Source organism: Mytilus californianus, unplaced genomic scaffold (genome assembly GCF_021869535.1).
Source record: "Mytilus californianus isolate M0D057914Y unplaced genomic scaffold, xbMytCali1.0.p SCAF_8, whole genome shotgun sequence".
NCBI lineage: Eukaryota > Metazoa > Mollusca > Bivalvia > Mytilida > Mytilidae > Mytilus > Mytilus californianus.
This window is the reverse complement of record NW_026262734.1, coordinates 84405958-84433917: the sequence shown is the minus strand read 5'-3', so window position 1 is coordinate 84433917 and position 27960 is coordinate 84405958. Positions and strand designations below refer to the sequence as shown.

The 27960-nt window shown below is 33.1% G+C and overlaps 1 protein-coding gene across 1 annotated transcript; it reads right to left on the bottom strand.

The window, feature by feature from the left end:
• Positions 1–27414, bottom strand: LOC127711581 (carbonic anhydrase 1-like). The gene is made up of 8 exons (XM_052217670.1): positions 27201–27414; positions 25007–25036; positions 17322–17495; positions 11166–11314; positions 10113–10205; positions 9065–9128; positions 8431–8582; positions 1–2372 (listed from the first exon to the last, which is right to left on the bottom strand). The coding sequence occupies exons 1-8, from the start codon at positions 27271–27273 to the stop codon at positions 2259–2261; spliced, it is 849 nt and encodes a 282-aa protein (XP_052073630.1). The 5' UTR covers positions 27274–27414; the 3' UTR covers positions 1–2258.
• Between the last annotated feature and the right edge of the window lie 546 nt (positions 27415–27960).

Sequence of the window (27960 nt, the reverse complement as noted above, 5' to 3'; positions counted from 1 at the left end):
TTTTAATGAAAGCTGGCCTAACCGACACAGCATTGAGTATTTATTTCAGACAATTGCATATATGTTCTAGAGTTCAATAAAAAAAAAATATACATAGTCTGAAGTAAATCATTTTTTAACAAAAACACATTTTCAATGGAAAGAAACTGTTATTTCAAGAACGATTAAAATCTAACATTTAACTTTTCAATATAAACCAAAATGCAAATTACACAAAAAAACTTTAAAGATGAATTATTGAGGATGATAATCTACATTACACATACTGATTTTGTTTTCATAAAACTAACAATGAAAATAGTCTATAAACTATTTCCAAAAAGTGCTATACGATACGATCTAAAGAGAAGTTATTATAAATGATGTTCTACATTTTTATAATGACCGAACACAGGTTTCAACACATTTACTTGATCAAAATTGAACAATTTTAACAAAGCAAATATTCCTAATAATGATTTTCAATAAACTGTTGACACAGAGATATGTCTTGCCTGTTGACAGAAAATTCAGTAAAAGACAATCTAATGGACAGCAACATTGCTAGTTAATTCAAAGAAGCTGGGACCACGACATCGAGAGCAGCGTGTCAAAATGATCTTTAAACTGATATATACTGATAGTAATGCAATTTTATAGAAAATATCATTGATATATCACAAGTAGTTCATATCAAACTTACTTTAGCAGAAAACCTAGCATTGAAAATTACTAATTAATTCAAAGTCACATGGCCATGACCTAGGTGACAAGGTCTCAAAATAGTCATTCATCTAATATGTACTGTTAGTAATGCAGCTTTATAGAAGATATCATTGATCTATTACAAGTAGTTCCTATCAAATTAACTTAAACAGAAAACTAAACATAGAAAATTATCGCTGGATCATGACCTATGGGCATGACCTCGAAATAGTTGTCACACGGATATGTACTGATAGTAATGCATCTTTATAGAAAATATCATTGATCTATCACAAGAAGAAAAGAATTGTTGTCGCTGATTGACAATTAACAAAGGATATTGACTTATGGATTATGTTCATAAACAGAAGTATATTGCATCTCTGTGTCAGAATGCTGTACAAAATCATGATAAAATTAATTATTTTAATATAATCATAATTTTAATTGTATGTGTATTTTTAGGAAATGATTCTCCTTACGCAACAAAAGATAATAGAAAAAAATCATGATACCGCTTCATTTAAAGACGGTCAAGGGTGACTAGGAATTAATTTACTCACTTTGTCATACTGTGAATGTGGATACTTCACAATTTCATTGCATACACCTTTATGATGGTGTTTAATTTGCATCTGGAACAATTATTACAGCCTTCAAGTCACTATCAGTAGTGTTCATTGTACCAAACTAATTGTGAAGGGTATATTTTAGAGCATTTAAATTGATAAAAATTAAGAGAAAATAACCTTCTTGAGATATTTTTAATGTTTACAGTAAGTTTTTTAAAAAACAATATTAACATTAAATGTAAGATTTAACTACAAAAAAGATATAATTAAATAAGGGATGTATGCTGCCGAAATTTAAATAAAAATATTTTTAATAAATGCGCAAGAACTTGATCTGACAGTTCACAATGTATAATACATCAAAAGTATACATAACAAAGATAGGTCTGTGTTCTTGTTTTTGCAAAACAGGCATCAGAAAAATTAAAATATTTTGTGATAAAACTTTGCCTCTGGATTTTTCAGAGGGGTTATGATTATAAGGAGGATATTGCACACCTTACATGTGAACATCCTAAAGTTATAAATGCATGAAATGGATATTCTTATTCAATATATAAAAGGTCTGCGACTCTTTTCACAAACCAATCTTACGATTAAAATCAATTGTAATTAGTTTATAATGAAATGTTCATAACTTACAAGTAATTTTACTTGTAAGATTTTTTGGGAAAAAAGCCCCAGGTCTTCACCAATTTGAACACCAGGATGGAGTAAAATATTACGAATGATTTTCTAATTTGCTTTCAAAAAGCTTGCTTAACAGTTCCTACAAAATAACTACCAGTTATGCTCTTTTAAGCATGTAAAAGAATAAGAGTAAGAAATATTGATTGTATTAGCATCACCCGAAATGTGGAGTCAAATGATTAATATCAGCAAAAGTGGAATTCATAATATCATAACACACAAATGGCAGTATTTCAAACAGTGTAACATTAACACATATGGATAAAATATGAAGTCCTAGTAATGGACTTCTGATAACAGTGAATGTTCATGCTAAGAAGAACTGTTAGAATTTGAAGTCACAATTCTACCATCTAATGGTCGTGGACTTCTGCAGTTGTGTATCAGATCCATATCTGTATTGCTAAGGTTTCTAAATTCCTGCAGCTGAAAAAATGAAGCATAATATTCTGAAGACGTATAATTCTTTTTTAAAGATGGATGGACTGACAACATTAACAAGTGAACACCCAATTCAGAGCATGGATAGAGATATAGTGATGACATGTATAGGGCTGTCGTTGCAGAAATGTGAAACAAAGTGGTTACAAACTATTTTAACTGTTTTTGAGCAGTAAAAATATATCAATGTTTCTGTCAAATAATAGATATATTTAAAATAGAAGATGTGGTATGATTGCCAATGAGACAACTCTTCCCAAGAGTCCAAATGACACAGTAATTAACAACTATAGGTCACCGTACGGCCTTCAACAATGAGTAAAGCCTATACCGCATAGTCAGCTATAAAATATTGTTCATTTCCTTTTGTAGTCATCTGACATTGAACAAATATTATGGCATGGTATTGGTTGCAAAAATTTGATATTTTTCATTTAAATGCAATATTTCTTATTTAATTGGTATATCTCTTCATTTAAATGCAATATTTTTTTATTTGAATGGTATATTTTTTCATTTAAATGCAATATTTTTTATTCAAATGGTATAATTTTTCATTCAAATGGTATAATTTTTCATTCAAATGGTATAATTTTCATTCAAATGCAATAATTTTTATTCAATTGGTATAAAATGTCATTTGAATGCAATATTTTTTATTCAATTGGTATAGTAGTTTTTTATTTATATGCAATAATTGCATTATGGGAAATTCTTTGACGTCATAAGGTCAAATTTGCAACAACGTTTGTGATTGGTCGGAAATTGTTTGGATTTCTCCCCTTTCTTTCAAAACATGGGTGACCAAGAATTAAAAAACGCGTCAGAATATCGCCCCTCTTACTAAATCTAACGTTCGTGCGAGTCCTGCACTGGCTGTTAAAATCTTGTGGTCATAACTAGTATTTCTATTGCAAAATTTCGATGGTCAAAACGTTCGGTCCACTTTTCAAAAACCGTTTCATTGTATATGGATTTATATGCAAGTATATCGGTTTTTTTAAATAGATTAGACACCGTTGGTTTTCCCGTTTGAATGGTTTTACACTACTAATTTTTTGGGGGCCCTTTATAGCTTGCTGTTCGGTTTGAGCTAAGGCTCCGTGTTGAAGACCGTACGTTGACCTTCAATGGTTTACATTTACAAATTATGACTTGGATGGAGAGTTGTCTCATCGGCACTCATACCACATCTTCTTATATCTATATACAACGTAAACCAGACGTTTATCAAGACTGTTTTCTTTTTTTAATAAATCCTTTGCCGCGCGTTGTGTACTGATTGATAACTCAGTTCTGGGAGAACAAGATTTATTTCAGTATCGGTTGTAATTAGGTTAGAGCAAACTTCCAGTAATTGCAAATACTCTTATGTCGGTGCTTTGTGTCTATTGTCTTAATGTTAGTTTTTTTGTGTCTCGTACCGATCTTTTGAGTTCATTTGCTGATTTGTGCAGGTTGTTATTTTCTTGTACTGTTACACCACTGTCCCAGCTTCGGGATGGGTTGCTCACAAACATGTTGTTGTACTGTTACACCGCTGTCCCAGATTAGGGGGAGGATTGGGATCCCGCTAACATGTTTAACCCCGCCACATTCTGTATGTATGTGCTTGTCCCAAGTCAGGAGCCTGTAATTCAGTGGTTGCCGTTTGTTGCTTTGTTATACATATTTGTGTTTCGTTCATTTTTTTGTACATTAATTCGGCCGTTAGTTTTCTCGATTGAATTGTTTTACATTTTTGATTTCGGGGCCTTTTATAGCTGACTATGCGGTGAAGGCTTTGCTTATTGTCGAAGGCCGTACGGTGACTTATAGCTGTTGATTTCTGTGTCATTTGATCTCTTGTGGAGAGTTGTCTCATTTGCAATCATACCACATCTTCGTTTTTATATCCACCCTGCCATATTCTTTATTTGCCTGTCCCAGGGATGGAGCCTGTAGTTTAGTGGTTGACGTTGGTTCCTGTCTCGACTCATATTTGATATTTTGTAAATTGTTTTGTTATGTATAATTAGGCTGTTAGTTTTTTGGTTTGAATTATTCACACTTTTCAAATCGGGCCTTTTATAGACGACTTTACAGTATCAGGTTTTTGTCATTGTTGGAGGCCTTACGATTGTCTACAAAAAGCATTTGTCTACATGACGGCAAAAAGCTCTACAGAGCTTATGTTTGTAGTATTTCATGTAACCCGACTTAAAATAATTTTTTCTTATCTTATCTTATCTTATCTTATCTATAATTGCTTACATGCACTTAATATTTGAACTCCGGTGGATAGTTGCCTTATTAGCAATCATATTCCATCTCTTCATTTTTATATTATATACGTGACTTCTAAACTCGTGTTTTCCTGAACAAGCATGAAATAATTTTCACTGGGCGTTAAAATTAGCAACAAACAATCAATCAATTTAAACTTGTGTTAAATAAGAGGAAAACCATTTGATATTTATTTATTTGTTGGGGTGGGGGACAGAAGGATTTCATATATGAATATGGTTGCCTGGTAAGAGCTGAAAAATAGGCATGATTAGCGACAGATTGAAATGAATAATAATGCCCTCTCTTCCCTTCCCCATCCTTCATCTATAAATTTAAACAATCAATCAAAATCCCTTCCCTAGAATATCAAATAATCGTCCCTTAACTGTTATTGTCAGTGTAGTTCTTATATTTATCCAGCTTATCGTCCTACAGGGATGTCCTACTAAGGCTGTCATACCATAAAAACGTTTATAAAACAGCTCACATTCTAATATATCTGCATTCATAAATTTATTAATTTCATTTAGACTAAACGACGCCATGTTTGTTATGTGCCTCTGCCGTCAACCTATCAAAAAAGAAGAGGTGGAAGAGAGCCAGAAGATCTTCCCAATGCAAAAAAAAACAGAAATGGACTTCTTCTGGCACACTACCGAAGAACAAAAAAAAAACCGCGCCCCATTGATATGTTTTAAAAACGTTTTGCCCTTTACCTTTTTTTCCAAAAAAATGGCATTATTAAATATATAAACATATATATAATCATCAAAATTAAAATGCTATTGTATTTTTATAAGACCTACTTTATTACATGACCTGGGACTAATGACATCTATTTATAAGTCCTAGCATACATTAATTATTATAATATGAATATGTTTCTTGTTTTAATAACCACATATGATGCTATGCATGAGTCACCATTTATCAGGACATGAATTGGGTTTACATAGAGAGGATAAGGAACGACATCAGAAAATCAATGAAGAATAAAAAACCTAATTCAAATAGTTTTTTTTTTTTGGGGGGGGGGGGGGGGGGGGTCAAAATTGCTGCAAGTTTTGTTTAATTAACATCGATTTTATATATATCCTTATTGGTCAATCAATATTTTTCCCAAATTAAAGGATAAAGAATAGAGTGAAATGGTAAAAACTAAAAGATACAGAATTATAGAAACGATCTTTGATCTGAAACCCCTACCCTCACACACACACCATAACCATTACTGCCAATACTCGCATATATACATCTCTATACAAATATCTCAATTTGAACCTACTCCCCTCCTCTAGACACCGAGGTTTTGGATCCGCCCCTGTTAAATGTGTCTAATTATATACATTTTGTACGGGTCTAGATAATAGCTAAACGTACAATCATTTAATTTGTTGGATACCTAATTATATTATATAATGTGTCACAAAATAAACTTGTATACCCCCTTCCCAATGCAGTATTGAAAAGTAAATCATTTAAAAGTCCTGAAGACAAAATATGTTTTGAAATATGCCCTGCATACTTATTTATGCAAAGACATATAGTAATTATTGAACTACTGTGGGGCTTGAAAAAAATCTGTTTAAGGGATTCGGAGACGAGAACAGAAAAAAAAGCTCAGCAACGAATCCTAAATGTAAAATGATTTGCAGCATAAGACATGAGAGCACATATTATAGATATTATTAAATATGAAGTTCACGCCTCATATAGTGAAGTCCTATGTCATAGGACTATTGTTGTAACATGGGTTAGTAACTGGTTCCAATTTATCCTGAATTGTCTTTATTAAAGAATTAGTTCCGGAGTATAACAGCTTATGTCTCTACTTGTGGGTTTCTGGTTCTGCTGTCGTAATTAGGTGATTTTTTTTTAAAAAGTAGTAAAAAAGAGGAGGCTTAGTCCAAATAATTGTAACGTCCTGGATGCTTTTTATTCTGTTTTTATGTGTGCCTTCCTGAACGTCTCTGAGGATCAAGAAGTAAAAAATGATATATCACTAAAGAACGTCATGATTACATGTATCTGGACTTAGAAGGGGGAGGGGGCTAGCTATGTATTTTTTTTGTATTTCAATGTGTAGACTGTAGGAGAGTTTCTTCAGAAAAGGTTTTCATTGGAGGTGTTTTTGCCATGCACGCAGGCATCTGTTTCTATCCATGAACAAGTTGTGTGTCAAATTAATTATTATTACTTGTCACTCGCATTTTTTGCTCGTCCAGGCCATTATTGGCATTAACAGAAAGTGCACGAACTCGAACGAACGCCAAATTTAGTTAGAGGGGCGATATTCTGACGCGTTTTTTAATTCTTGGTCACTCAAGTTTAGAAAAAAAGGGTAGAAATCCAAACAATTACCGACCAATCACAAACGTTGTTGCAAATTTGACCTTATGACGTCAAAGAATTTCCCATAATGCAATTATTGCATATAAATAAAAAACTACTATACCCATTGAATAAAAAATATTGCATTCAAATGACATTTTATACCAATTGAATAAAACATATTGCATTTGAACGAAAATTATACCATTTGAATGAAAAATTATACCATTTGAATGAAAAGTTATACCATTTGAATAAAAAGTATTGCATTTAAATGAAAAAATATACCATTCAAATAAAAAAATATTACATTTAAATGAAGAAATATACCAATTAAATAAGAAATATTGCATTTAAATGAAAAATATCAAATTTTTGCAACCAATACCATGCCATACAAATATCATGTATTTCGTTGTAGAAATAAATTGAAAACTAAATGGTTACATCAAATGGTTGTTAATTACTGAAATTAAAGTTTGTTAATTTGTTGATACAAACTATCTTTATCACTATTAAAATAACAACCAATAATTTTTATATTGAAAGGCCAATACTAGTGTACCAATTATTTGTAACAATACATGACTTAAGCGTCCAAAGAAACATGTGTAGCTTACTGTTTCCAAATAATATACACTGAAATAGCGAAGATCAGGCATCAGTTTAATTGAGGTCTGCAGCTGGCATATTAGTAACTGCCAGTAGTACTTTGTTAACTTGTGTTGCTCATCGTCATTTTGCTTAGTTTTTTTCTGTTAACTATTCTAATATCTGACTGCGACTTCTTTTTAAACTGAGCTTTACTGTGCATATTGCTGTGTGTTTGTTTATTCCACATTAGCTAGAGGTATAGGAGAGGGTTGAGATCTCAAAAAACATAATTAACCCCTCCGCAATCTTACGCATGTCCCAAGGCAGGAACCTCTAGCCTTTGTTAGTCTTGTGCGTTTTCTAATTTTGGTTCATTTATATGTTTCGGAGATTAGTGTGACGTCCATTTTCACTGAATTAGTATACATTATTGTTTAGAGGCCAGCTGAAACCTGCCTCCGGGTGCGTGATTTGTTTGCTGCGTTGAAGACACATTGGTGGCCTTGGGCTGTTTTCAGCTCTTTGGTAGGGTTTTTGTCTCTTTGATACATTCCCCATTTCCATTCTCAATTCTATTTATAATTTGAAACCCTAAATATTACTCAGATCAAAATTTAAAACAGCAAGAGCACAAGGCGTAGATGAATTCGCAAATTTGTTTGGATTCTGTCAATGAACTGTGGATTAACAAAGCGCAAGGGGGGTGTTAACAAACCAGGAGCACAGAAGAGATTCTTATATGTAGCTATAGCTTCAGTGTAGGGAAACACAAAAGTTACTATATCTTTGGAAAATTCAATTAGTATTACAAAAAAGCGTTGACAAATTTTGCATGTCATTGGTACATTACCTGGTTTTCTGATAAGTAAATGTTTTCTTTAAACATGGTCCATATGACAGGAGCACATGGTGGAGTTGTCATTGATCCAAAGTATCTGTAGTAAAACGTAGACGATGGTAGTAGTGAACTAAGTTTGAATCTTTGAAGAGGTATTATGTCATCTGTGAACAAGACAATCATACTATAGTTAACAGCAGTTTTTAAATGATTTTAAATGTTAAAGAATTCACAGCCTGAACTCAGTTGTAATTGCACAGAAAAAAATGGATGTAAATGCCAAACAAAGCACATAAAGAAATCTACATTCTCTAAAATGTAACAGCTTGCAAATTATTTATATGAATGGGTTTTCTACGACAATTATGATATTTCATTGTAACTATCAATTTTAAATGATTAAATAATATGAACCAATAACAAAATTTCCAAACAGTTAATTCGATTTTTGTTGCAAACCAAAACATTTTTAAAGTGTCAGATATTCAATTAGCATAAGAGTTTGATTGTAACATGTTTAATGTATAGAATATAATTTTTAGAAAATTATTTTGGTGGTACTGAATAGAATTTAATCTTAGATTATTGATTTAGCCAAACCATAATGACCTGAACTCTTCCAATGGAATAATTGAAATATACATACCTTGTTTTTGAACATTTTTCAGTTTGTTAGTTATTTCATCATAGTTCTTGTTATGAGAACCAACCTGAAAACATTATGAATACATTAGTGCTTTATAGTTAGAACCAAATATGTTCTAATATTTAGATGCAAATAAACTCATCATAGATACCAGGATTGAAATTTTGTATTTGCGCCAGACACGCAAACAGTTACTCCTGAAACGTTTTTTTACTCATATTTATCAAATTGCTATGTTGATTGGAACATCATTACAACTAATCAAACTTTTGTATTACTTAGGCATCTATAACAGATAGACATGTGTCTAATTTCGAACTCGGTCAACAGATGTCATTGCTTTCTCACTGATATTATCCAACATATATTTAACATTAAGTTGTCCCTATAAGTGTTTCATCTTCCTTTTCCATGTGGTCAAAGTCAAATGAGTTTAAGACAGCTGTAAAGAAGCATTGTATGATGATAATGATGATGATGGTGTTTAGTGTCCATTGGCAAATAGTACATGCATAACAGGACGGGAATATATTAATATAATATTTATATGAACCCTTGTGCAAAACTTTAAAATTCTCCAAATGTATATTAAAGTGAGATTCAGATTTTCATTGAGATTGAAGGCTATAAATTGAAAAATTAGTTGTTTTTATTACACAAAACAGGTCATCCCTGTTTGCAGCCAACCTGTTCTACATTTATAACACCATAAGCCAAGCTGCACTTTATGCAACATGGCTAAAAATGATCCTAAAGATATAAATAAATTAACTGAGATGTGGGTTAAATCTCAGTTGGTTTAGAAATCACTACACACCAACACCACAAAGGACAACAATCATGACAATACTGAAACATATTGAATATATGTAGAAAATATTGATATAATTTTAATCAATGTTCATTTTTTATCATTTCTTTTAGAGTAACACATTTGTAAGAAAAGGTGTCAACTACAACAATGTTATAGACTGAGAAAGGGTTTGCAAATCATTCTCTTACAAACAAAGCGATATAAACACTTTCAGTTTTAAACAAAACAACTTACATCTATTAGATAACCTAGAACTGCAAGTCCATTTACGTTTTTCAAGGCTTCTCCAGCGTTTGAGTATTTATCTAGATGCATTACAATATGAAGCTGAAAAAATACATTATTATACTAGTAAACATCTCCATAAATTTAATAAAGATTTATTTTAAGTATCAATAGCAAAGAAACGAAATATTAAAACAGCAGTGCTTTTTCGACCACATCTACATCTGTAACTTTTGAAATGTTGCATCAACAATATGAACTAGTAATCCTAATGAATGGATTGGACAAAGTGTCATTTGAAAGAACAATGTGGATAGCACAGATTGATTGATTAATTGGCGTTTTACGCCACTTTCAACACTTATGTGCTATATCTTGGCGGTCATTTTTATTGATGGAGGAAGTCGAAGTTCACGTAGAGAACCAACGACCTTCGGTAGGAAAACTGACAGTCATAGTCAATTAAGATTGGAGTCGAGCGCAACTGCCACGTGCCGGATTAAAACTCACAACCTCAGTGTTGACAGGCTAGTGATACAGTAGTGATATCAACTACTTAGACCACTCGGCTATCGAGGCCCTGGCTAGTATGGATTACATGGACTAGAACTGGAATTTCTGAATCAGTTTATTTCGAGGGAATTAAGGTTTTTGCTTTGTATCAGTCAGGCCAAAAATAAGATTTAGATTGTTTGATGTTGCCTACTTACCCACCTTAGAATCAGCCTACCCGAAAAATGTTATGACACAAATCGGTTCAATTTTGTTTTAATGATTTTTTTTCCTGCTCTAACGTTGTTTTTCTTGTCTAAAACATGTTACTTATGTTGTTGGCCGAACAAAAATAAAATCTACCTACCTTCCCAACACTTCAAGGCATGGGTAGGCAACATCAAACAAAGATGTTTTAAGGATGGGCTCAGCAACTGCTTATGTAACATATTGCATATTTCCACATCAAAATTGTTTATCATACCTTTTCTGTTATAAAAAACAACTTTCCTTAGTATAAGACCTCATATTCTTTTATTACAACACACTTTTCTATTTGACACAACATACCTCAGCAGTCACCTGTTTTCCGTCATATGTATGTTCTGAACCAACATTATTATTTGGTCCCCAGTGGAAGTGGAATTGTTCTACTTTATACGTCCCTGGTAAACTTCCTCCTGTCACCTTAATATCATGTCCTTGAAGGTTGACTTGTACTGAAATACATACATATATATATATAAGTGCAATAAAATATTCAAAGTCAAACAAAGCGATATCTTTTAACATAAAAAAAAAATGAAGAGGAATGGTCGAACAGTTCGCAAGAAATGGCATGGAAAATGGCGGATTTTGCAAAGGTCCATATGCATGATATGTGAACAAAGGAATCTGTGGGTACAACGAAACAATAACCAAATGACTCAATCAATGCGAAGGTGCGCTGTTAAGGTAGTTTCTATCCTTTTTTAAATCGTTAAGGGTTACGCGGTATCCTGTGTCTCGCCTGTAACTGCTGCTGTCAGCATGCATCAGTGTGCTTATTATGAAGAAGCGTATATTCAAGCTTTGGTAAACACAATGAAGGTTTAAAAAAGTTGTTAATGGCTAAAAAAAACTTTAACAACGTTTTAAAACTAAATTTTGACGACTCTGAAAACACCACGACTGACAGTAGGATCGCTATACTTAATGATACTTAATGATTTTTTCCGGTACAGGATCCTTACGGTTCCTCTTCACCAGACTCATATATTGTGTTATTATTTCTATTATTTCTGTTGCTGCTTCCGGTTATTTCAGCTCGATAATCAGAATAATAGATTTCTTCGTATTCCCAGTACTTATCTAGTCTATTTTTAAAAGCATTAATAGAAGGAGCTTTTGTACCTGTATCTGGTAGCTTATTCCATAATTTGGCAATACTTACTGCAAAGCTATTTTTCCTCAGACTGGTTTTAAATCGTTGGTGAATGTTTTTGTTACTATTAACTCTTGTGCTATGCCTATTTTCGGTGTTTGATATTAATTTGAGAAATGAACTAGTTTCTGGATCGTATTTTCTATTTATTATCTTATAAGTCTCAATCATGTCCCCTCGGACCCTTCTTTATGACAATATTGGAAGCCTAAGCTTTTTCAATCTTTCTGGGTAGCTTAATTTATTGAATCCAGGTATCTGGCGTGTCGCTCTTTTTTGTACATTTTCGATTTTGTCAATACATTTCTTTTTAAAAGGTGCCCATACTGAACTAGCATAGTCTAAGTGTGTTCTCACTAATGTTTTATATAGTTGAAGGAAGATCTCTGCATTTAAATTATTAAATGTTCTTCTTACTGCTGCAAAGATAGAATTAGCTTTGTTCACTTTTTTGCATATATGCTTTTAAGAGGTTAAATCTTCGTCTATAACTACTCCAATATCCTTCTCTTCTCTGCATTTGATAATATTATGACCTAGTAGGTTGTATGTTGTGCTGTCTTCTCTTACCCCTCTGCTTATATTTATGTTTACATTTTTCTGGGTGGAATTTCAAGAGCCATGTATCACTCCACTTTTCCAAGTTATTTTAAGTCATTTTGCAGTATATCTTGGTCTGTTTTGTCTTGAATGATCCTGAAGATTTTGGTGTCGTCAGCAAATAAGTAGGCATCCGATGTGACACATTCTGGCAGGTCATTTATGTATAGAACAAATAACAGGGGGCCTAATACTGAGCTTTGGGGTATTCCAGATGTTACATCTTTCCACTCTGATGTTTCCCCATTCACTGAGACTCTTTGTTTTCTATATGACAGAAAGTCTGTTATCCTATCCCAAATTTCTCAATTTTCTTTACGAGTCTCCTCTGTGGTACTTTGTCGAAGGCTTTCATGAAGTCTGTGTATATGTGCAATCAACCTCATGACCATTATCTATAGCTTCTGTCCATTTATCTATTACCTGCAGTAGTTGTAGCGTTGTTGATCTTCCAGAAATAAATCCGTACTGTTCATTTGAAAATAATTTATATTCTTTCATATGGCTAATAATATGCTCTCTTATGATTTTCTCCATAATTTTGCAAACCACTGATGTTAGGCTTACTGTTCTATAGTTTGTCGCTTGTGATTTATTCCCTTTTTTGAAGATTGCACTCACCAAGGCATTTTTCCAATCCTTTGGGACTACTTTTTGAGTTAGTGATTGGCTAAAATTATGCTTAGTGGTTCAGCTATGCCCTCCATAACTTCAAACAACAGTCTTGGGTGTAGATTATCAGGGCCAGGAGATTTATCTGTTTTTATTTTTTGAAAGTGCTTCGATACCATATCAATGTCAATATTAAATATCTCTATTTTGTTTTGTATGGAAATTGGTTTAAGTTCTGGGATATTGCCTTGGGGTTCATTTGTAAATACACTAGTAAAATATTCTGATAATATTTCATCTTTTTGTTTATCATCATCCGTTTTTTTCAGATTTTACATCTTCCGGGTCAACATGTAGTTCACCTATACCTTCTCTTGTTTTTGATTTGGATTTAATATAACTCCATATGGCTTTAGGATTTGTCTTGGCATTATCAGATAATCCTTTTTCAAATAATTTCTTTTGTTTATTTACCGATGTTTTGGCGGCCTGATTTCTGACTTTGTTGTATTCGGTTCTTGTTTCTGGGTCTTGTTTAGTTATGATTTTTTTTTAGATAAAATGTTTTTCCTTCTAATCAGCTCTCTAGTTTTTTTATCTATTGGGAATACATTTTTCTTTTTTCCTATTTGTGTCATAGTTTTAGTTGGTATAAATCTGTGTTCTAGATCCTTTAAAATGGTTAAAAAATAGTTCCAATTATTATCAATGGAATTTTCAGCATTAAGTTTACCATGCCAATTTATTTTATTTAGCTCTTGAATAAAATCTTTGTAGATTCCATGATTATACAGTTTTGCAATTATTGGTGTTCTTTTTATATTTACATTACACATGTTACCGTTAAAATCAAAAGATAGGACGCAATGGTCGCTTTTTCCAAGCGGGCTCATATACTCTAAGTTGGAAATCATCTCTTCCTGGTTTGTAATTACTAAATCTAGGATGTTGGGGTGTCAGCTCCTCTCCATCTTGTAGGTTTTGTTGTGTGTTGACATAAGAAATTGTCTTGTAGTGATTCAAGAAATCTATTTTCAATATTGTTTGATCTTTCCCCTTTTGTATTCCATGTTTCCCAATTGATTTCAGGATATTTAAAATCTCCCATAATGAGTATGTGGGAGTACTCCATTTCCGTTGCCTCTGACATTAAGTTTACCAGTTTATCATTATACTCCTTGGAGCTGTTGGATGGGGTTCTATAAATCAAACCTACTAGAAGTTTATTATTTTGATTTAGCTTAATTTTGATAAATATGTTTTCTTGAAATTCGGTCTTCATCTGGATTTCTGTAGCATCTAGGTTGGAATCTACATACATTAAAAGGCTCTTCCTTCTTCTGTTTTTAGGTTTTTCTCAAATATTTTGTAATTTCCTACCTCAGGTAACGAGTATTCCGCTGTTGATGGTTTATATCTATTTGCTTTTGATTTTACTTCTGTTATTCCAATTATATTTAGTTTGTTGTGTCTGGTTCGGACGATCAATTCCGACAATTTGTTGAATAGCTGATCTGCATTTTTAAAAACAGTTCAATTTGGGTAGAACTGTAAAGTTATTTACATTAGTGCCGTTAAAAACCTTTCCCTTCTTTTGTACATTTTTATTTACATTATTTGTTCCTCTTTTTACTTTCTTATTTTGACTACCTTCCTCGCCCATGGTGGTCCCTGACTTTGAACAGGAAGTCCCCCGAATTGTTCTCTTTTTGTTTCTTTGCCTCAGCCCACAATCTCTTTTCTTGGCTTCTTGACCTTCGTCTCAGGCGACACAAATGTAAAGTTAGGGACGAGTCCTAGGCGGCCACTAAGAGATATATCTCGCCTTTTTATAATTAATTTTGATAGTATAATGTGATTATTGAAATTAAAATGGCAGCAATTTAAAATACCAATGGACTATGACTGACGAAGCGAGACCAAATATTCTCGATGAATATGAGATGTGCTAATTAATGCTAATACAACTGCCTACTAAAATATCATTGACCCACTATTAGTGGTTCCTCTAAAAGTGACATTATCACAAACTTTAATAATTGTAGACGCTGCAACCGGAAACAGCACATATAAGTCTCGACGACAGGAGACAAAAGTCGTTCTGGACCCCAAATCGACAAAGGAACTATATTTAGTATACTGACTGGACGCATGTCTTCAAGTTATCATTTCTGAAGCATGTTGACCTCTAAATGTCTTTTGACCTTTTTGTGTAATTTGGTTGCCATCACATTGATGCACTCCACATTTCAATTTCTGATTAAAAAAAAGAAAGGAAAAAACTGAAGATTGATGTATTGGAGATATTTATAGATTATCGATGGTTTTTCAAACGAGAGGGTGTTTCTCAGCTTCTCATCGAAGGGCGACAACCCTGAGATGAAATGTGGCAGAGAAACATCCTCGAGTTTGAAAGACCATTGATAATCTGTTTATTGCTATTTTGCCTATGACGTCGTTTATTTTTACATTGATAACGGCATGTGCGCTCTTAGTTTCTGACGATAATTTTTTATCTCAAGCGAGTAGCATGATATGAAAAATTATCACAAAAAAAAAATGAAAAATACAACAAAATAGCGATAATTCTTTATATTTTCTATAAATATTTTTTAAACAGTTACTTCTTAATGAGCCGAAATTTAGTCTATTGTATATTGATGTTTTATACAATACACAAAAATTACCAGAAAACATTATTATGTTATATGGTTTGCTACTGGCCCTCTACGGATCCATAGAGGGTTAGAAAAATCCATAGGGGGCGAAACCGAAAACTGAATCCCCTATGGATTTTACTGACCCTTTATGGATCCGTAAATGGTTGGTAGTGAATCGCATAACAAATTTATCGCAAACGGGTCTTTTTTGCCAAGTTTTCACAGGCACTTGTTTCTGAAAAAAAATTATATTGAGGTATATATAGGATATTTTTTTCAGAGACAAGTGCCTGTGCAAGTTTTGTATAAAAATAACCAATGAAATAAAATAACCTTAATAGGTGACGTCATCATTAATAGTAGACGTGACGTTACGTCATGATATTCATATGAAAACTACAGACCCCTACATGCTACGGATCCATAGGGTTCAACACGTGACGGCGTTAAACCAATCACAACATCACTAGTCACTAATTTACCCAAGGTGCAATTTCTGATTAAAAAAAAGAAAGGAAAAAACTGAAGATTGATGTATTGGAGATATTTATAGATTATCGATGGTTTTTCAAACGAGAGGGTGTTTCTCAGCTTCAATCTCATCGAAGGGCGACAACCCTGAGATGAAATGTGGCAGAGAAACATCCTCGAGTTTGAAAGACCATTGATAATCTGTTTATTGCTATTTTGCCTATGACGTCGTTAATTTTTACATTGATAACGGCATGTGCGCTCTTAGTTTCTGACGATAATTTTTTATCTCAAGCGAGTAGCATGATATGAAAAATTATCACAAAAAAAAAAAGGAAAAATACAACAAAATAGCGATAATTCTTTATATTTTCTATAAATATTTTTTAAACAGTTACTTCTTAATGAGCCGAAATTTAGTCTATTGTATATTGATGTTTTATACGATACACAAAAATTACCAGAAAACATTATTATGTTATATGGTTTGCTACTGGCCCTCTACGGATCCATAGAGGGTTAGAAAAATCCATAGGGGGCGAAACCGAAAACTGAATCCCCTATGGATTTTACTGACCCTTTATGGATCCGTAAATGGTTGGTAGAATCGCATAACGAATTTATCGCAAACGGGTCTTTTTTGCCAAGTTTTCACAGACACTTGTCTCTGAAAAAAAATTATATTGAGGTATATATAGGATATTTTTTTCAGAGACAAGTGCCTGTGCAAGTTTTGTATAAAAATAACCAATGAAATACAATAACCTTAATAGGTGACGTCATCATTAATAGTAGACGTGACGTTACGTCATGATATTCATATGAAAACTACAGACCCCTATGTTACGGATCCATAGGGTTCAACACGTGACGGCGTTAAACCAATCACAACATCACTAGTCACTAATTTACCCAAGGTGCGACAATTAAGTATCTTTAAAGAATATAAACTTCACTTACTAGAACGTCCATGATTGGTACACAAAACCATGTCGACATCCCTAGTCTTCTCCAACTCCCCAAGGTTAAAGTTTTCCAAGGACGAATCGTACACAACATCGCTTGTCTTAATATCAATCGGAGACTGGAATTTCCCATTGCACAGAGGAAACAATGTGTGCCATTGTTCTGGTACTAAATAAATGAACAAAAATCGCAGTGAAAAAAATACTATTATTGTTCAGTGTGTTTTCAGATACATATAAATTTAGTACATATACGATAATAAAATTAAAAATAAAATTAAAATTAAAGTAAAGGAATAATCAGTTACGCAGTACATATTTTACGTGTGTTCCTGTGAAGAAAGGTTTGAACCATGCAAGCTATTCTATGGCAAACATCTATGAGCCTCCTCGTGGGGTTTTTGATTGTGTGATTACTTGGCCGTTTTTATAGTGATTATTTGATTACAATACCAAATATTTCAAGATTATTTGATTATTTGATAATCTGGGACTGTATTTTTGATTATTTGATTATCTTGTTTAAAAAGATAATTAATGATTATGTGATTATATTGGCAAACAATTTTTGATTATGTGATTACTTGGACACCCCATGAGGGGCCTCATCTATCCTATATAGTACGCTTTACGCACAATTTCACGTTACGCCTGCATGTTTACCTTGCATAGAACATCCACATTAAAACATACGTTGTTCATTTGTGATCAGAAAAATATTGATTGATTGATGGCTGTTCAACGTCCAGTGGTAAATTAAATGCATATTCAGGACGATAACCTGTTAATGTGATTGGAATATGAAACATATTTGGTACTAAACCGACCTCGCTGAGTCTGATTTTTAACATGCTACATTGTATTTCTCACTGTTACGGTCCACAGGAAGACATGCCATCCTACTTGGACACATTATGCTGACTACTAGTCGACAAAAACTCTTTACTCTTACTCCTTATTGTCGCGTTCTTATTGGAGAAGCATCAAATACCAATTTTCAAGTCTTTAATTTGACCTAGTCCGGGATCGAACCCACAACCTCCCGCACTAGATACGAGCACACTACCTCGAGAACACCGAGCCAATTGATAAGAACTATATGTTTTATGTCAATCTAATCAAAATATTGACCTCTGATATCGTTTTCCTCATCAGCTTATGAGGATAACGAAATCAGAGGTCAATATTTTAATTAGATTGGCTTTATGTACGCTGTTATTTACATACTAGTACGTGTTAATGTCAAATAAAACTTCTATGTATGCCCAGGATATCTACCAATACGACAAAAACAATACACAAAACATTCCCAACAGATATATTGGCCACGGTTAAATATACAGACAACTATATATGTATCCTATGCTTGGCTCTAACTCGCCCAAACCTTTACCTGTTATGTATAAATTTTACAAATGACCAAGGATCTACTAACAACAGAAAAATATAAAAAATAGCACAAAGATGATAAAGGCAACCACTGACGAGGTTCAGGCATGACTTGGGATATGACCAACGATCTACAAACAACAGAAAAATATAAAAAATAGCACAAAGATGATAAAGGCAACCAATGACGAGGTTCATGCATGACTTGGGATAGACACATTATCATGTGACTGAGTTTCTTTAAGAACTCAACACACACACCCTCCCCCTTTCCCTCCTCTCTTTATTTCTTATCTCAAAAGTAGCATAGCAAAATAATTTAATAAAAAATCAGTTCGGATTTAGGACCAGCACGGCACACTAGTATCACACCGGTATTACAAACGACAAAAACACTAAATCTGCATTGCATAAAATGATGTCGTCAATTCTTCAACAAATACCAGCCGCTGTACTTACGCATAAATTTACTGCAGACAATAATGTTGTACAATATCAAAAGTAAATTTTATATTAGAGTCTAAATGAATTGATTGATTAATTGTTGGTTGTTTAACGTCCAGTGGCAAATATTTCATGCATGTTCAGTACGAGAACAAGTTAACAATAAATACAATAGGTAGGTCTTGTAAGAGAGGCCATCCGGGATGAAGGTCGGGGAAATTTGGACTGCCACGGGAAAATGAGGGTATATTGGATAAGGACAGAAATTTTGCTCATCAACAGGCCACCTACGGACCCCTCAAAGAGTTGTTGCAAAGGTTCTTAACATGCAGAGAGCGTGGCACTCTCTTTACACGAGGCATCGGATTTAACGTTCCTATTCTGACCGGACGTGGCTGCAAACTTGTACATTTCATCTAAAATGTATAAATCTACCCTTAAAAGAATATGAACTACTTGGAAATTCAACTGACAGCTGGTTCTGCAAAATATGTTATTTACCAGATTTTAGCGATTCGTATTTTATTGATTTTAACGAGGAGTCAAACGCACCTATAAATGACAGTCTATCGTCAAACTCTACTTCCGGTGTAAACAAACTTTTGTTCCAAGATTTGAGAGAGACCAGACGTCTGCATCCAAAGAACTTTATTGCGGCATATGTAAACATAAACAGTCTCAGGTTCAAATTTGATGAGGTAAAAGAACTTCTCACAGACAATATAGTTGACTTATTGATGATCGCCGAATCGAAATTGGACAATACCTTCCAAGACAACTTATTTCAAGTTGATGGTTATAAATTACAAAGGCGTGACAGAGATCAGCACGGCGGTGGTTTACTTACCTTGATTAAATCAGACTTTCCCTCCAGTAGAAAACAATGTTTTGAATCTGATAAACTTGAAAATATTTGCTATGAAATTTATATAAATGATGCCAAATGGCTTATTATGGGAGCATACAAACCTCCATCCATGAAAAATAATGACTTTATTGATAATTTTACAAAATCACTAGATAAATGTTTTGTGTCATATGAAAATATTATTATTTTTGGTGACCTTAATTTTGATATGTTGTCTGCTGAAAAATCTCAGACTTTACATGATATATGTGATATTTTCAACTTATCACAACTGGTTAAAGGTCCAACATGTTTTAAAAAGGGTTGTAACCCATCCCTTATTACAAGTAAAAAGAATTTGTGTTTTAAAACAACAAATAGTCCAAATGGTGTTAGTGACTGTCACAATATTATTTCTACAGTTGTGAAAGGGAATTTACCTGCACAAAAATGCAGGGACGTAACATATAGAAGTTACAAAACTTTTGATATTGACAAATTTACAAATGATTTACAGAAAATAAAGATTTCAGAAAACTGTACTGAGAAAGATTTAAATAGTATTTATGATGATTATGAAAAAGATTTTAAAAATATATTAAATAAACATGCACCTGTCAAATCTAGGTGTCAAAGAAGAAAACCACTGCCATGTATGAATAAAGAACTGAGAGGGGCCATATATAGAAAACAAATGCTTTATTCACAATATACTAAAAACCGGAGTGACAAAAATTGGGAGAAATTTAGAAAACAAAGAAATTTGGTAACTAAGATAAAGAGAAAATCAATAAAAGTATACTTTTTAGAACGTTGCTCTGGTGGGTCAAAATCATGCGAGTTTTGGAAAACAGTCAAACCATTTTTCTCAAAAAAGGGGAACTGTGGAGAACAAAAAATCTTATTGTGTGAAAATGACAAAATTGTAAATAGTCCAAATGAAGTTTCAAATGTTTTTAATAATTTTTTCTCCACAGTAGCAGACAAAATTGGAGCAGATGTGGTATATGACCCCTCAAATCACCCAAGTATAAAAGAAATTTTGAGTAACAGAAAGCATGTTTCTGACTTTGAATTTAAGAAAGTATCTAACGAAAATGTCAATAAAATCTTGAATAAAATAAACATAAAGAAGGCTACAGGAGCTGATGGTATTCCAGCAAAAATAGTAAAAAATTGTAAATCTTATATTGCACCACAGCTGACAACTCTTGTAAATTTATCAATTGAAAATAACTGTTTCCCTGACAAACTTAAAGAAGCCCAAGTGACCCCCCTTCATAAAAAGAGTGATCCATTATTAAAAACAAACTATAGACCAGTTAGTGTCTTACCCATATTTTCTAAAATCTTTGAAAAAATATATGAAATTCAACTAACTGAATACTTTGATAAAATATTTAATCCTTTTTTGTGTGCTTTTAGACGTGGACATGGATGTCAGACCACACTTCTCAGAGTGTTAGAAGATTGGCGTGAAGCTCTCGATAAAAACCAGTACATTGCAGCGGTATTAATGGATCTTTCTAAGGCTTTTGACTGCCTGCCTCACAATATCTTGCTAGATAAATTATCAGCATATGGTGTATCCCCCCATGCAGTTGCTCTTTTAAAGTCCTATTTATCTAATCGTAAACAACAAATTAAAGTCAACAATGTTCTGAGTGATTTGGCTGACATCCATAATGGCGTACCACAGGGTTCTATACTAGGGCCATTGTTGTTTAACATATTTATAAATGATATTTTTCTTTTTGTTAAAAATGGTAGTTTATATAACTATGCAGATGACAATACTTTGTCTTTCTGTACTCCAGATTTTGATTTATTAATTTCAACTTTGGAATCTGAGTCAAAAATACTTATTGAGTGGTTCCGGGTGAATAAAATGCAAGCAAATCCCGATAAGTTTCAAGTTTTGGCTGTTGGCAAAAAGACCTTTGAACAAAACCCATCTATACGTATTCAAAACTCGAACCTTACATGTGAAAAAACAGTTAAATTATTAGGCATTGAAATTGACTATCAGTTAAATTTTGATGTTCATATCAGCTCAATCTGTAGGAGGGCATCACAGCAATTAAATGTTTTAAAACGTTTGGGCTCAGTTTTGGATAGACTTAGTAAACTTACTATTTTTCATACCTTTATTCTTAGTAATTTTAATTTTTGTCCTTTGGCATGGCATTTTTGCACTGAGAAAAATTCCAAAAAATTAGAAAAGGTGCAGGAAAGAGCACTCCGTTTTGTATATGAGGATTTTACCAGCCCCTACGAGGACCTCTTACTTAAAGCTAAGGTGCCCTCCTTGCAGATTAGACGGATTAGAACAATGGCTCTAGAAACTTTTAAGATTATAAATAATATAGCTCCTGTGTGCTTACAAAATTTGGTGAGTGTCAAAAAATCTAAGTATTCTTTCCGGTATGTAAATATTCTAGATGTTCCACAGGTAAAGTCAACCCGTTACGGTAAAAAATCTTTCAAATTTGCTGCTGCTACTTTATGGAACAGCCTTCCAAACCATTTCAGGACTGAAAATAGTTTTTCACATTTTAAAAGTCTTGTTCAGTCCTGGAATGGTTTGGAATGTCGATGTTCTGCTTGCAGATAATTCTTGAGATGTTTATTATTTATGTTGCTTTTGTTTGCTCTGGTCTAGCATGTTTTATTTCATTTTAAATTTGTTGCTAAATTTTTATTGCATGCTATGTAAGTGAGATTTAACTTCGTATAACAGGTTGTTTTATATGTCAAATTAGACTGTTTTTATGTTATGTATATGTTTTTATATTCGGTCAAAAGCTCCTTAGAGCTTGTGTTGTGTCTTTTAACTTATGCCGAATCAAAATAAAGTTTTCTTATCTTATTACATCCCGCACAGCCAAACAGACGCCCACTTTGGCAAGCGTTTTATTGCCGGTCGGAAGAAGACCAAGTGACCACACTTCTATTCCCCAGTCATCCTTGGGGGGTCTAAATGAATTGAACACTGAATTTACCTTCATCAGGCACGCTAAAATCCTAACATTTGAAAGCCAATGATGTATAAGACTCAAACCTATTAAGAGCTATATGACCAAACGAGACATAAAGAATAGCCGAATTCATCTACGATCAACTTTTTCTGAAGGACTTGGAAGAACCTTAGTTTCATAAAAATTTCTTAATCTATGATTGGGAGATTTTAAATAAATACGTGTTGTAAAATATTGTCCTTTAATTACAAAAGGGGATTAAATAATAAATCCACTCTTGTGGTGGCGGTATTTCACAGTGAATGCTAGTGATTATCGTTGTTTTGGTTTTTTTTTCATTCGAAAACATCTCTCTGTATATCATGTATATTCGCTATGAAAGATGTATGGGTAATAAAACCGGAGAATAATCGAACGGAAGTCTCATCATATACATCAGAAATTTAACATTCGGCGACAAATATTACATAAAAATTCTGTGCAATTTAGTCTCAATGTCAAATGAGAATGTACTATGCTTTGCAATAGACAAAAAGTCGGACTTTTTACGAGCTAGCTCATAAGGTAGTAGTGCACAGGAAGACATGTATTCGCATGCAGTACCAACGAATTTTAGTTAAGAATAATGGACTTTGAGAAAATTGCACTTCGGTAAAATAAATGCAGGAAAATTGGCCAAACATCTTTTTGTTATATATGCCCTCGCTAGGAATCGTGCACACGACTTTCCGCAAACGAACTAGTCGCGTTACCACGAGATCAACACGGTTGTTGAATCACAATCTACATAGATTGACAAATTATATGAATATGAAAGCAGTACTAGTTAATTCGAAGGAGGAAATATATTGGTCACAATTTACTTAACATGATGATAAAACTAAAAACAATATGGAGATGTGGTATGATTGCCAATCAGACAACTATCAACCAAATGACGTAGAAGCAACAATAGGTCACCGTATGACATTCAATAATGAGCAAAACCCACATAGGAAAGTAAAGTATGAAAGGCCCTAACGCGACAAATTGTGAATTAATTTAAAAAAGAAAACAAACGACCTGATTTATGCTAAAACAATAAACGGAATAAAAATTGACAGACAATAATACACAACTGCTGAACTACAGGCGATTAAGGGCAGCCACATGCAGAGATACTAGTATTACGAAATTGTTAATGTTATGGTGCAAAATGGCTAGTTTGGGTTAATTTTGTTTGATTTGTAGCGAAACCAAACAACTGAACTCTAACCTACAATATGCATTGATCTGTAATTAGACCATATAGAAATATGAAGATGTGGTATATATGACTATATAGTCCAAATGACGTAGAAGTAAGCAACCATGCATGTGTCACCCTAATGCCTTCAAAACTGAGCAAAAACCCATACAAAATTACAAGCTATAATAGGCCCCAACATAACAAACACGACAAATGTTAAACAATTAAAACGAAAAATCCTAACGGCTTCATCTATGTACAAAATAATTAATAAAAAAACAAATATGACTGTCAGCAACAATCGACAACCACTAAATTACAGGTTCCTGACTTGGAATGGGACAGGCATATACAGAATGTTACGGATTTATTCATGTTTGGTGGCGCCGAACCCTCACCATAACCAGGGACACCTTAATTATATACAAAAATAAATTGTACAAAACAATAAACGAAAAAGAAATATTATATACAGAAACAACAGACAACCATTGAATTATATAGGGTGAAGTTACGGTTCCTGGAGTTAGTTTGACAAAAAAACTTACGACTATAAGATTGATCGTAATTACGTCATGAACAATTCAGTATACTTACGATCAATCTTAGTCGTAAGTTTTTTTGTGAAACCGACTCCTGACTTACAACAGGCACATCCATGACTGTTCAATGTTTACTTATATGGGGTGTATTTCATGACAGCAACTGTTAATATAACACTATTATCCGTTTTGCGACAAACTGCATTCTGAACCACTGTTTACGACCCCCATATATGTATAATGTGTACATACCTATTCCCTGTCGGTATCCCCAGGAATGAGCTATAAATAAACAGATAAATAACCATTTAGTACATTCATGACAGTAAACATTAATTGTACCGTTTTTATTTTATTACGCTTAAAATTATGAATACTCACATGTTCTGGAGTGTTATTTTGTCAAAATTGAAAGCATGCATGTAGCAAGTGCGTTTGCAATTTAAAAAAAAAAAGAGAGAAAGCATATATTTCATTTCTTTTTGACAACCACAATAAGTTTTTCTCAACAATGTTCTTTGAACTATATTTTCTAAAATCAAATTTGCCCGAAAAAAATGTTGGCCGTCTATTTCGGCAAAACCTCATTACTGACCATGCTAACAAATTATTGAACAGCTACAGGGTATGCTATAATTGGTGACTACATTGTATAATATGGGAAGAATATTTTAGCCATTCAAAAAATAAATATGTGGATGCCAAGAATTCATTTTTGGTCACAGCGAAAGTTGTGGCAAAAATACACTTATCTGAACGCATCATTTAAATCACTTGGTCGAGAGAGAGTTGAAGGGAAATTTAATTTGTATAAATTGCATTTTACGAATAGTCTTTTATTATTATGATTATTAAAATTCATTATTTTGATAAACAAGTTAGTTACATTAAATAAAAGGAGACGTCAATACATATAAATTAAAAGATAACCCAACAATTAAAATTCATAGAAGCAATATCAATGAACTTAAAGTTCATTCTTGTTTTAAACATGTGTTGACTTGATCAACATTGAGCTCAATTACTTAATCAAAGTGGATAATTCAGTTGTGGAAAAATATGGTCGCCTCGAAAATATTTTAATAATCACAATACACGCATTTGCATTTTTTTTGTTTCAGAGGTAACCTCTTGGTATAAAAATTGGCCGCAATTTCTACGTCTGAGTGGTACGACTCCCCCGCAAGGTCCCCTGTTTGATTGTGTTGAATGTATAAATACGTAGTCACTTCTCGTTAGAATTGGGACGTTAATTACGATGCACCGTGAAGGGAGAATGTAGTCGTTGGCAAGTTTTCGCTTTTTCAACATATATTCTCCCTTTGCCAGTTGGAGACGAAATTCCCGCACGCCCTTCATCCAACTTATTGTATCTCTCGTCTATTTCTTCTCGTCTTGAATATGCATTGAATATTTGTCACTGGACGTTAAGCGAACTACAACATCAATCGATTTTTTTTCATTTTTAAAGAAGAGTCTTTCACTGAAGAGATGACCCGCCACCTTAAAACTGTTCCCCCATGTTATAAAATGAAATAATTATTACCAAAGTTGGGTTTTTTTCAAAGTTTTTTTTGTTTTATTACTGTTATTAGTAAGTTTTATGTTTAATTTATTATAAATCGGATCGATATTTGATACCATATATAGTCAGCATTCATTTTTTTATTTCAGTTTACAAAATCGTAATTTTTAAATGTATACAGAACTCATACACTATCCAAATTAAAAGGGTTAAGTATAATCTAATTCATTCATATATATTGTATAGTTAGCAAAATATAAAAGTAAGGAGATGTTAACTTGTATGATTGCCAATTAGACAACTATACCCACAAAAGTTTAAATGAAGTGGCTATAGATAACAAATAAAGGCAACCAACTAAAGAGTAAACTTTACAAGACTTAGTACATTGTAGCAAACAATCTAATTAAACATATTAAAATTTTAATATAATCGACATGGACAAAATTGTAATTCAGAAACTTATAATAATAAAACTCATCATGTACGTACAACATGCATGCAATTTGAATTATATAATTTTTTTTAACGCATTTTCTATTTCCATTAAAAGAAACTTTCACACGTTGTTAAGTACAATCTAAATTTTATAATTTAAGGTATGAAAATAACATAGACAATCTAATAAACATAGCGACTGTTTTTAATATGGTAAGGTTAATACTTAACGTGCCTCAATTGTTATAAATTTCCTTTAAGACCCTCATAAACAAGGGGAGTAAGCAAGGAGGTCATTATCCGCATCAAGTACTAATCCTGTAGTACATCAACATGTGTATAATTAAATCCCTTTGTCACGTTACGACAAACAACTACAACAGTGCGATTTGTGTGTAAACACAGCGGAAATTTAAAAGTTGTGTAAATTATGTGTATAATCATGTCTATGTTAACATTTTGTAAAAATAGATTTTTGTTTACCTTTTCTGATCAACCCATGAAAGATTGATCGTGAAGATTTCACAAATACCAATCTGGAAATCCGTGTACACATCTGGCTGATTGATTGGGTGTTTCCACACAGTCAAATTCGATTTAATGTACACGTTTTAGTTATTACGCTTGAGACAATTCTAACGGATATCCCTGTGTATGCCCCAATTATTTATCCGGTGTATGGTCAAAATAAAACTAGCCAATACCAAACGGTGATAAGGAAAGTATGACTTGAAGAATAGTCCAAAAAATAATTTATCAGGCATCGCAAATATATTTTGTAACACTATATAGATGTTTTAAGGGGCCCATTTCACGCGGGAGGACTGGGAGCAGATGGTTTTTTTTCTGGATTGATCATTATTTACATTTGTTGCTACACTGGGCTATTTTTTATTCCGCGGTAAAATTTATTTTCACTTTATAACACAATCTATTCCTGCATTTGGTGTTGCAGATTTTTCATTTTCGTCATGTCTTCCTACTTCGGCAAAATCGCTTGTCTGGCCAGCTGGATATAACCAAACGGTCGTACCCTTATTTAGGAGATGACAAATGAATTTTAATGGGAAAAAGGGGGGGGGGGGGGGGGGGGGGGGGGGGGGAGTGGGGCTTTGAAAATGAATAACTTGGCCTAGTAAAGACTAAAAAAAAAAAAATAATAATAAAAAATAAATCATTGACTTTGCACAAGACAGGATGAAAATGAACATTCGACAACATAAAAATCAGTATAGTTGAAAAG